This window comes from Rattus norvegicus, chromosome 18 (genome assembly GCF_021556685.1).
Source record: "Rattus norvegicus strain SHRSP/BbbUtx chromosome 18, alternate assembly SHRSP_T2T, whole genome shotgun sequence".
NCBI classification, from domain to species: domain Eukaryota; kingdom Metazoa; phylum Chordata; class Mammalia; order Rodentia; family Muridae; genus Rattus; species Rattus norvegicus.
This window is the reverse complement of record NC_141551.1, coordinates 55,743,379-55,754,830: the sequence shown is the minus strand read 5'-3', so window position 1 is coordinate 55,754,830 and position 11,452 is coordinate 55,743,379. Positions and strand designations below refer to the sequence as shown.

At 41.4% G+C, this 11,452-nt stretch overlaps 2 protein-coding genes across 28 annotated transcripts in view; one reads left to right on the top strand and one right to left on the bottom strand.

Annotated features, from left to right (window-relative positions):
- Positions 1-264: 264 nt before the first annotated feature.
- Positions 265-10,086, bottom strand: RGD1309362 (similar to interferon-inducible GTPase; the record flags this gene model as incomplete). 2 transcript variants are annotated; one of them, NM_001024884.2, is given in 3 exon segments in its annotated part: positions 265-2,986; positions 3,124-3,136; positions 9,158-9,172. In NM_001024884.2, a coding segment is annotated over 1 exon segment (1,254 nt). In that variant the 3' UTR covers positions 265-1,704.
- The window catches only part of LOC147999817 (uncharacterized), a 120,225-nt gene continuing 113,291 nt past the window's right edge, over positions 4,519-11,452 (top strand). For 7 of the 26 annotated variants that reach the window (XR_015643027.1, XR_015643025.1, XR_015643021.1 and 4 more), the window contains exon 1: positions 4,553-4,624. The gene's annotated coding sequence lies outside the window, so the exon portion shown is untranslated. Of the gene's footprint in view, positions 4,625-4,883; positions 5,680-11,452 lie in introns of those variants that run through there. The other 19 variants (XR_015643022.1, XR_015643015.1, XR_015643009.1 and 16 more) reach the window with 11 other exon arrangements.

The window sequence follows — 11,452 nt, the reverse complement described above, 5'->3', positions numbered from 1 at the left end:
ACTCATCATATTCATGAATACATGAATAAGTAAATCTTTAAAAGAAAAAAAAGAAATCATTCCCCACCAAGAATAAATTTTCCCTTTCTTCTGTGTTTCCCTTTCTGTCTTACAAACACACATGCTGTTTATTTGTACTTTATTTCAAGGAAGATATGATGTAGATGAGGGAATGGGCAACGAGACAATCAGCACCTAACAGTAATATTAAGGCCAAGTCACTGTAAAGCTATGATGGGTTCCTGGGATGTCAAATAGCAATCATTTTGTTTTTCAGAAGAATTTATTAAATGACTTTTGGTATTGATGTGGAGTAGAGCAGACATTTCCTATCACAGCATTCAAAACACCAATCATTATAAAGCAGAGAAATTTCCTCATCTCCCCTACTTCTGGTATAGAATAGAGAGCTTCCTTAGTATTTTCTCAAAGATTCTGACTAATTGGATTTCTTTGGGAAATTCTTAGTCATTATTAAGGCTATTGTGCTCTCTTGGTTATTGCTTTTCTCTTCCCTTTTAATTTAACCATATATCTAAAATTTTTTTCTTTATTCACCCTTATCATATGAATATTTGCCTTGCTTGTATGTCTGTGTGCCTAGTCCTTGTGGAGGTCAGGAGATGATATCAGATTTCCTGGAATGAGGTTTGCAGGCAACTTTGAGTTACTGTATGTGTTCTGGCAATAGAATGCTGGTCCTCTGGAAGAGCAACCAATAGTCTTAGCCTCTGAACCATCTCTCTTAACCTTGGAGTAATCCCTGGACCCCGCCCCCCCACTTTTGCCTTTTTCTGGTGTGCTACGATTGATTGAATTTGAGGCCTTATGAATGTGAGGCATGTATTATACCACTGAACTACTGCCTCAAATCATCTGTTTTTTAAATGAAAATCTTTTTTTTGTGTGTGGATTTCCATGTGTGATTACAGGCATGAACATTACATGGTATATAAGCAGAGATCAGAGGACAAGCTTGCGTGTTGGATTTTACCTTTTACTTGCTTATTTCAGGGCCTCTTGTTCACCGCAGTATGTGTCAGGATTGCTGGCCCCATATCTTCCAAAATTTTCCTCTTTCTGCCTCCCAGCTCACCATAGAAGTGAATGAATTACAGATGCTGGCTTTATGTGGGTTCTGGGAATCTGAACTTCAGTCTTCAGACTTGCAAGGTCTACTTTATTAATGGAGCTATTTCTCCTGCCTAGTTATGGTTTCTTCTTTAACATCTCTGTAATGAGTGCCTGCAGTATTAAGTTCAAGGTTATACAGGCCATTATTATCAAGAATTCCTTGCAGTAGCTTGAGGCAGCTAGTACTACTTGTTCATAGTTTAAAAATCAATAACCTAAGAGCTATGAAAGAATGCTACTATGCTGCTGATTAGCTCCCTCTCCATATACACAAAGAGTGCAAGCTAGGGAATGGTGCCACCCACAGTAGGCAGGGCTTCCTAACTCAATTAACTTAAGTAAAATAATTTCCTAAATGCAAGTTCAGAGGTTAATCTTATATGTGATTCTACATTGCTATAAGCTTATTTATACATATCTGATCACCTTGCTACAGCTAGTGTGGATATGTAATCACTAAATATGGATAAGTCTGAATAGCTTGAATAAACACAGTATATTGTTTTCCAATATCGCCATCCTATTTTTCTGTCATTGGTCCTGAATCTTTGACAGCCGTATGACTTCAGCCTAATTAGAAACCAACTTGTTTCTTAAACATATCTCTTTGAGAAGAGTCTTTGAGTCCTCAGTCACTATGTCAAGGAAATAGAATTTCAGGTAAAATATTTCTCTAAGATAAAGATTTTGAGTAACTAAATACCCATTAGCCAAACAGAAATCCCGGTAATATCTCGAAAGCCTTTCATGTATTGTTTCTTCATCTGTAGGTTTGAACACGATCGGAGATTTCATCTTGGCCTCGAGCTCAACCAACGGCATTTGCCAGTCCTTAGCTAAACTCTGCAAAGCTGCATCATCCACCCCAAACACAGTGCGATAGAACTTCAGGCATTTCTTCAGAGTCTCCAAATCACTGTCCAAGAGGAAGGTCAGTGAAGGGATGATGCTCAGTAGGTCAGCTGCAAAGGCTTCGAGCCAAATCTTCTGCTTCAAAGATTGTCGCTTATTTTCAATGGCTGAATCTGTAATATTGGGTAAGGAGAGCATGAAAGTGTGTCGCTTGTATACAGGGAGATCACTTATCAGCTTGTCCATCAGGATTGGGAAATCATAGTCAGAAAGATTTCTGTTAGAGATCAAGAAGATCGGTGGCTCATCAATGCCATTCTCCTTGAAGTGCTTCACACAGTTAAAGCGGATGTTCTGCAGGACTTTTTCTCTGTCAAAGGATCGTGGTTTGAATTCCTCTTCATTTCTTAAGTCAGAGTCTATCTTGGTTCTCACAAAGTAGAAATCCTTCTTCATCATACTGATTGCTTTGGCGAGGTCTATATCATTTTTCTTAAAGCGGGTGGCTGAAATAATAATGAAGAAGTCATATTCATAGAATTTCATTTTCTCTAGATACGTTTTTGTTGGGAAAGTTGTGGTTCCAATTCCAGGCAGGTCCCAAATGACCACATTAGGCATACTGGGGTGTTTGTATGGCCATCTCTCCGCGGTTGTCTCCACCACCCCAATTTTAGCTGCACCTTCCTCTTCATGCCCAATGCCTCTCAGGGCATTGATGAAACTGGACTTTCCTGCTCCAGACTCCCCGGTGACAGCAACATTGAGCGGTGTACCATCGATTTCTCTTAATGCCTCACTGATTGCAGAGTTTGCCATTTGAATGTTCCCTTTTGTCATGCTTAATTCAACTGAAGTGATGATTTCCTCAGAAATGATTTTGTGTCCCGTCTTAAATTTCTTAAAATATTCTTTAAAACTGGAGGCCAAATCTTGGTGCTGTTCATTCTTCGAAGAGAACCATTGACCCATGACTTCAAGCAAATAAAGCCACTGGAAGAATGAAAGGAGAGCCAAGAGAGTATGCATGAAATTTAAGATCTTAATTGCAGCAAATTTCAAGCACATTGGCACATACACTATTTTTAGTAGTTGTAATTGTGCATTCAATCTCCCAGATGTTCCTTTCACACAATTGGGTCTTTGAGTCCTTTGACTACCATTATCCCATTTCTCTCTTCTCATAGCATGTCAGACCACCACCCTGCTTTCCACTTCTTTGAGTTTGGATTCTTTAGATTTTACCCATGAGTGACAGTGTAGGACCATTCCTTCTGCAGATAGCTGAGACTAGCACATGAGATTTGAATGGTTTATTCTCCACGTCTCTCCACAGGTCTACTTTACCTTTAAAACCCCTCTGTGTCTCTGTGACATGTAGACCATGCCAGCAGAGGTCCCTCCCCTTCCAGCTTCCAGTGTTATTCATCTGTATCTGGTCATGGACTCTCAATTGCCCTACTTGGGTTGTATGTCTGTAACTGTGTCCATCATTCTTTATAATCTATGCTATTTGGCCTTTATGAAGTATTCAGTTCTTACAATATTTTAAAGGAAGTTACTTCCTTAGTTACAAAAAGGGGTCTACCATGACTGCTCTCCAAAAGACCCAACAATCAGCTCATAGAGTCAGATATAGAAATGTGCACCCGGGTTGGGAATTTAGCTCAGTGGTAGAGCACTTGCTTAGGAAGCACAAGGCCCTGGGTTCGGTCCCCAGCTCCGAAAAAAAGAAAAAAAAAAGAAATGTGCATCCAACTAATGAACAGAAACTCCTGGCCCCTCTGGTTGAATTGGGGAAAAGTTGTATGAAGCTAAGGAGGAGGGCAACCCTGTAGGCAGACCAGCAGTCTCAATTAACCTGGACCTCTGAAATCTCTCAGATACTGGATCACCAGGAAGGCAGCATATACCAGGTGAGATGAAGTCTCCAACATTCACAGCAGAAGGAAATTTAGACTTCTGGTGGGGTGGGTGGGGTGGGGCAGGGAGGAGTTATAGGATGTGGAACTCTCAGGGGTAGGGGTGTGGACCAGGAGGGGAAAAATAAATTAAAAGGGGGCAGGTGGGGATAAATAAATAAAAAAGTGGGTCACCACAAAAGAAAACAAAAATAACAAAACAAAAAAACCACCAAGGACAACAAGATGTGTCAATCTGTTACTGATCAATCGAGGCAGGCACCTTCATGGACAGATCCCTTCACTCAGCACCTTCAACCTATCCTTTCTTTTATTGCCAACTAAAATATCATGAAAGCTGAGGACTCCGGGAGGCAGTTCTGTACCTCACTTTAAAGTGAGCATGCTCAGGGAATGTGATCCTAACATGCTCATGAATGAAAGTTCACACCCCTCTCTATGAAGATGTATGCACCCTTACATAACATTCCTATGCTTCCTCTGTTGGGGAGTGAGTCTTAGCTTTGCTTTGGAAATGACTCCTGTACCAGCTTTGCCTGATTCAGGCACTAAGTATCTCTCCACTGGTGTCCTATTTCCTTGTTTATTTTGGCTCTGAGTTAGACTTGCTGGATCAGGTTACTCATTGGTGTTACCCCAGGGAAGCTTTGAATTGCTGGTTACATTAAAGAACCCCTTTCAGGAAAGACCTCTCTGCACTGCTGGATATAAAACAGGTAAGGGAAGCAGGTCAGGGACCTGGATTTCAGCTCAGGCACAGCCAGGTGGTCCTGAGAAAGCTTTGTAGCTTCTCAGAATCTTCAGAAATTGTTTCAATCTTGCTAATGTTGTAGGACCCTTGAGCCAGCTAACAGTTCTGTGATAGAGGGAAAAAGACCAGATGGATCAGAGAAGCATGCAGGGCTCAGCCACAGGTTTTAGACTGCATCTTGAGTTTGGGGTCTGGAGAACTGAGAGATATTCTTGTCCTTACAGGCTCCAGGGAGACTAACAGGAGTCTGCTGCATCTGGAATGGGGAGTCTAGTCAGGGAAACTTGACTGTGAAAGCCTCAAAGGAGTTCTGGGAAGATTGGAAGAGATTCTGGGTTTAACTTCTAGCAATTTAAAATGTTAGCCAGGGCCAAATCATTTTGTAAAGCAACCACATTCATGTTGAATTGTTATAATTTCAGGTATGGGGCTGGAGAGATGGCTCAGCCGTTAAAGGCTAGGCTCACAACCAAATATAATTTCAGGTATGATAGGTCTCCATGACTAAAATAAGAACTAAACAGAACTCCAATGGTTTACGCTCTAAGATCAAGAATTGATAAATGGGACCTCATAAAAGTGGAAAGCTTCTGTAAGGCAAAGGACATAGTCAATAAACAAAGGGGCATCCTACAGATTGGGGAAAAAACCTTCAGTAACCGTCACATCCAATAGACGGCTAATATTCAAAATATATAAAGAACTCAAGAAGCTTACCATCAAAAATCCAAACAACCCAATGAAAAACCCAATCCAGATTTTTGCTGTCCACACTCTTGTAGACTGCTTGAGTCCTCCTCACCAAGCTAGAAATCCCCTCTTCCCCTGAGAGCCTAAGAAGGGATTTCCCACTCTTCCACATGGGCCTGATCTCAGATCCTCCGCTGTGTTGCTGTCTGCCTGTTCCTCTATGGCGTACACAATCCCTTATCTACCCCAGTGTGCTTCTTGAACCTCAGACTTGGGATTTTTTCTGATGATAAGGAGGTGGAATATCTCATCCTATAGATCTGCATCAAGGTAAAGCCATTCTCTCTCTCTCTCTCTCTCTCTCTCTCTCTCTCTCTCTCTGTGTGTGTGTGTGTGTGTGTGTGTGTGTGTGTGTGTGTGTGTGTGTGTGTGTTAGTAGGTTGGTTTCATTTTCATGCTCCAGATTGTCCAGGTACATGATTTTTGCAATTCAGTCGTGTAAACACCAAAATCAAATTTCAACTGAGTAAAGAAAAGAGTTTGCATGTTGACTAGCCTTCCCTGCCCCCCAAGCCCCCAGGGTCATACCACTTCCTGTTTAGTTATCCTGTTTAAGGTAAAGGCTACATACTGGGATACAAGTTTCCTAATTTTCTCCTACTGGAACTGAGAACTTTTAAAGAACAGATTTAAGATTGAAGCTTACTTAGAGACTTAGAGAAAAATAACCAGAGAAGAAGACTTTAAAAAAAAATCCTGACGTGATAAATTTAGCAAAACAATTCTTGTGGTTTTCTTAAAATGTGTTTGATGTATGTTTTCATGCATGTGTATGTTGTATCACATCTACATGTATGCTTATGCTCATGTATTGCTTATGTGGCACCAAATTGCCTTGTAGTGGGCGTTAATCTAAATTATATCTGGTAGATTGACATAAATGCCTTCTAGTTCACATAACTTAAATAAATCTTTGAGAAATAACTTAGATTTGTTGGTAAAAGGTGAGGCTGCCTTCAGAATTGCTAATGTGTATTCTTCCTGGGGTGCTGGCCAATTGGGTTAACAATTGTCTCTTAAATGCTTCCCTGGGACAGTCAGCAGCTAGAACTATTATGATTAATTCCGTATAAGATAAAGTTCCTGCCCAGAGACAATGGAGGCTCTTCTCTGAGCCTGCCCTGCCACAGAACAATAGCATAAGCAATGAAGCTGAGCACAGACAGGGCCCAGAATGGCATCCACAGATTTGTTTACATTTCTTAAGATTTACGAACTTTTCAGTTAAAACTTAATCTGACTTCTAATTTAAATGCACACATCTATTCTGTTTTGTCTTTGAGGACAGAGTTGTGTGGCCTCTGTGAGGTATCCATGTGTTCTGTTTTCTCCTTACTTCCAGAGTCCTGACTGTTGCAATGGGGGACATAGCCTGATTTTGATAGTAACTCCACGGGGCCTGTTCTGACAGATTGGTCTAATGATGCTTATGACCCTATGATAAAGCAATCATTTCAACCCCGAGAGTTCTTTGGGGCAACAAATACATTATGTATGTGTGTATGTATGTATGTATGTATGTATGTGTGTGTGTGTGTATGTGTGTATGTGTATGTGTGTGTATGCATGTATGTGTGTATGTATGTGTGTGTGTATGTATGTATGTATGTATGTATGTGTGTGTGTGTGTGTGTATGTATGTGTGTGTGTGTGTGTGTGTGCGTTTCAATATGCTTTACAGTATTAAAAATAAAAACAGGATCCAATAAGTAGATGAAAAGGTGTTTCAGAGGTCATAAGTATGCAGATACATTTTTAAAGAAAATGTTGTAGAGAAGAAATTTTAGCTTTTAAATTGGTTTTGTTCTAAGAGGATGACTTCAGGGTGACAGATGAAACACATTAAAACCCCAAAATATAACCTGCCATAACTGTTTTGTAAAAGCTAAAAAGTCCATGGGTATGACTCAGTTGGCTATAATAAAAGATTTTTAAAAGTTCCCACGGTCAAATTCACTGAAACAAATCTAGAAATCTAGTCTTGTTTATATCAACGAGGTTCCCTTGAGATACCGATATGCTTTTGGTTTCACTTATAAAAGTAGACTAGCATTCACCACAGCCATAAGGTAAAGATTGTGAGGAGTTACAAAATAAACTGTATTTGACCAGCAATTCATGGGGCTAGGAGAGCATACATTTTTATTTAATGTTATGGGATACAATATCCTAATACCTAAATTCATATGTACCTTTCTTGTAAAATTATCTGAGCTTGATGCTTCCTTAAGGTAACTATTTGCATTTTCTCCTGACATGTGACTGCTGACAAGCACAGGCCCTCTGCCCCAGCGCTGTTGTTAGCAACACAACAAAGTGCCAAGCAACAGTGGTGACAAAACCAGAGCTCTGCTCCCCATATTCAGAAAAAAGGGGTGTCCTTACAGAGAAATAACACATCATGCACAGGTAGGGGGTTGCTCAGCCCATAGCCTCCTGGCTTGGTAATTCCTGCTACATTTTCAGGATAACTTCAAGAGACTCCATAATCTATTCCCCTTTGAATCACTCAGCTTTAGATAAAACTAATGGGGAGGAGGATGCATCGATGGGCAGATTGAAGCTTTCCTCATAGTTACTGAAATTAATTATTGGATAATAAATTTGGCCAATCACAAAAGCTAACTGGACCCTGATGGAATTGAGCACAATTATATCTATCAGTGCAACCACGAGCCTGGACACACTGTATTTAGTCTGAGGGGAGGAAGGAAGACAAAAGATGCAGAGGATTGTTCCACCAAAGCTTTCCATTCTTTTAGAACCCATCCTCTGTTCCCATTACACACTAACGTTTGTCTTGGGCCAGCAAGATGGCTGGATAGATAAGAGTGCTTGTTGCTAAGCTAGGTGATCTGAGTTCTCGTCCCGAGAGTCACACAGTGGGGAGAGAGAAGTGACTACCACAGCTTGTGCACACTGTGGCATGAGAGCACCCAGTCCCAGTCCACGAATATCCACAAAATGAATAAATAAATGTAATGAAAATAAGTAAAATGCATTGTACAAAATTCTCAAAGAATTGCTAGAATGATAAAGAGAAAAATAAATCACAGCAAAAAGTGGTCTTCAATGTCATTGCGTTGCGTATGACCACAGCAAATGACAGTGAAAGGAACCATCAATCATTGTAGAAGGACACATTTCTTCATTAGCACTCCAACTCTAAACTAAAAACCATGACGTTAAAGAGGATTGCCCAGTTAAAAGTGTTCACAGCATGACTTGTTTTCAAGTTGCCCTTCTGCATATTTCTGATTATGCCAGAGATTAGTGATATCTCAGCCTTAGTTAGACAAGGGTTTTGTTGCTGTACTTTGTGTCCCATTTGTTTCATTTTGCAGTGGGGAGGATTTAAATTCGTAGTCTCATAACTAGTCAAAGGGCCGAAAAGAGGAGACTGTTGAGTGCTTGTTCTAAATAGAACTGGGAGAGACATCTAGATCAACCCCCACCTTAGTCAGGCTCAGGAAACAGTGGAGGAGTCAGGGGAGGAGGCCCGAGGGGTGGTGTGACTTGAAGTCTTATTAATGTCATGTGGAATTTGGACTCATGGCAGCTGCACCAGAATTACATGAGATCTAGCTTGTCAACATTTTAGCATTCCTGAGACTAGGGGTACAGGAGGCCTTATCCTTAGCTTAATATTAGATGGACTAGTGGGGGAGGCAGTATCATTTTTTTTCTTTTTAGAGATGTAGCTACTAGAAAATTGCCCAGAATCCAGTAAATGACTCTACACCCAGAACATGCAAGAGACCCTAATATCAGTGTATTAAAAAACAAAAAAACAAAACAAAACAAAACAAAAAACAAAAAGGAAGAAAAGAGAACAGTGCAGCAGTCATTGGGAAGGGGAAGAATACCAGAGAAAATATGGGTGAGAAAAGAGAGAGGAATGATGGGGGAAGATGGTCAAAATGTTATATACACATATGAAATCTTTGTAAAATAATTAAAAAATATTTTTAAGCAAAACGAACAAATCCTAGAATTTCTCCCCAGCAGGTTCTGGCAGAAGCACTGCACAGTGGCCATTTTTTTTTTTTTTACTGCAGTCTAACTTCCACTGGACTTTAGAATAAATATGCTGAGCTGGGTGGAAAGAGGCAAGAAAATAGTAGTAGGAAGCGGTAGGATTGAGAAAAAAACAGTTTTCATATATTCTGTAGTGATACTTCATAACACATACCCTGCAAGGTTCATTTTCAACTCTTACAGGAAGTAGAGAACAAAGGAACAACACCCCCACGCGCCCCCCCCCCAAAAAAAACTGGGTAAGTTTTAAATAATACTCAGGTCATTTAGTTTAGGCCTCTCTGAAGAACATCTATAAACAAGTCCTCAGTACCTGCAAACAAAGCCCCCAAAGGCCAGTGGCTTTCAACCTGAGGAGCCCAGCTCTCAGGCTAGATCTCTAGATGCCTTGTCACCCACAAGCTCCTTAGGAAAGAGATGATGATAGTGAAAAACCAGATCTGAGTGCTGAGTTACCAGAAAATCCTGTGTCCAGTGGGCGTGCTCACTGCTCCGGAAAGGAATAGCCCTCTAGCCCTCCGGTGTGCTCTAGGCTTGAGGTCTACTCTGCTTCTTCAGAGAAAAAAGGAAGTTGGGCAGGGCTCCTACACTCTTCTGGCTTTTGTCTCCCCTTCAGAGTGTGCTAGCCAATCACAGGGGAGGGTGTATCTAGACTCAGGAGACCCTGCATTTCTAAGAACAGGAAAGTGAAACTAAACTAGTTTTCTTTGCTCTAAAGGGATTCTAGGAAGTAGAAACTGTGCTGTCCTAACAAAGCTGTATTAACACAGGTTAGCGAGCGGTAGTAGCTGCAGAAGCAACTTACTACCTAGGTTGGAAGATCCTCCATGGCCCTTTAGAATTCATTTCCTTCGTACCCCTGAGCTAATGGTTTTATGTCAACTTGACATAAGCTAAAGTCATTTGAGAGGAGGGGACCTCAGTTAAGGGATGTCTTCCTAATATCAGGCTGCAGGCAAGCTTGTGGGACATTTTAAAATTGGTGATTGGGGAGGGAGGGGTGCACATTGTTGTGGGTGGCGTCATCTTTCGGCTGGTGGTCTGGGGTCTATAATGTAGCAGGGTGAGCAACCAGCAAGCAGCACTCCTTCACGACCTCTGCATCAGCTCCTTCTCCAGGTTCCTGCCCTGCTTGAATGCCTGTGCTGTCTTCTTTCAATGATGAACAGAGATATGAGATGTGGAAGTGCAAATCTTCTCTTGGACTCTTTTCCCTCCTCAAGGTGGTTTTGGTGTTTCGTCACAGCGACAGCAACCTTAACTAAGACAGCCCCTGATTCCACAAACACATCCTGAGTTGAAGTTACATAGCACAATTCCTGGGTCCTGTGCAACTGCCAATCTCACCACCCCCACCCCATTTTGACCCTCAGACTATGATCCTATTTGGCCCTCTGACTATAACCCTATTTTCTCACCATCATGGTGTCATATTCTTTACTTGTTAGCACTACTCTAGCAGATGGGAGGGAGAACTGGATCATGGGCTTAGAATTTGGGGATGAGAAGACAGTCAGGGTTGGAAAGTCAGTGTGGCTGAAGATACGCATCTCATCAGGACTGCACACATGGAGTTCCACACTCCTGTCCCTTCTCTACAATTCCTTATAAACCCAGGAGTGGGTGGTGTTTAATACTTCAGCAAAAGTAACTGAGTCTCTTTAACAATTGAGTCATTTACCCTAAATCACATAGGATGGTGTCTTAGGCTGATCACTGCTGTGATGAAACTCTATGAGCAAAGAGCCCTGAGAAGGAAAGGGTTAATCGGCTTACACTTGCACATCACTGTTCATCCCTGAAGCCAGGACTAGCCAGGACTAGCAGTGCAGGAGTAGCCCCACCCACAATGGGCTGGGCCCTCCCCCTTCAATCACTAATTAAGAAAATGTAGGCTTGTTTGCTTATTTCTAGAGCTTCTGGAGGCACTTCCCCAACCAAGGATCCCTCTTCTCAGATAACTAGAGCTTATGACAAGTTGACATAAAACTAGCCAGCACAGAGG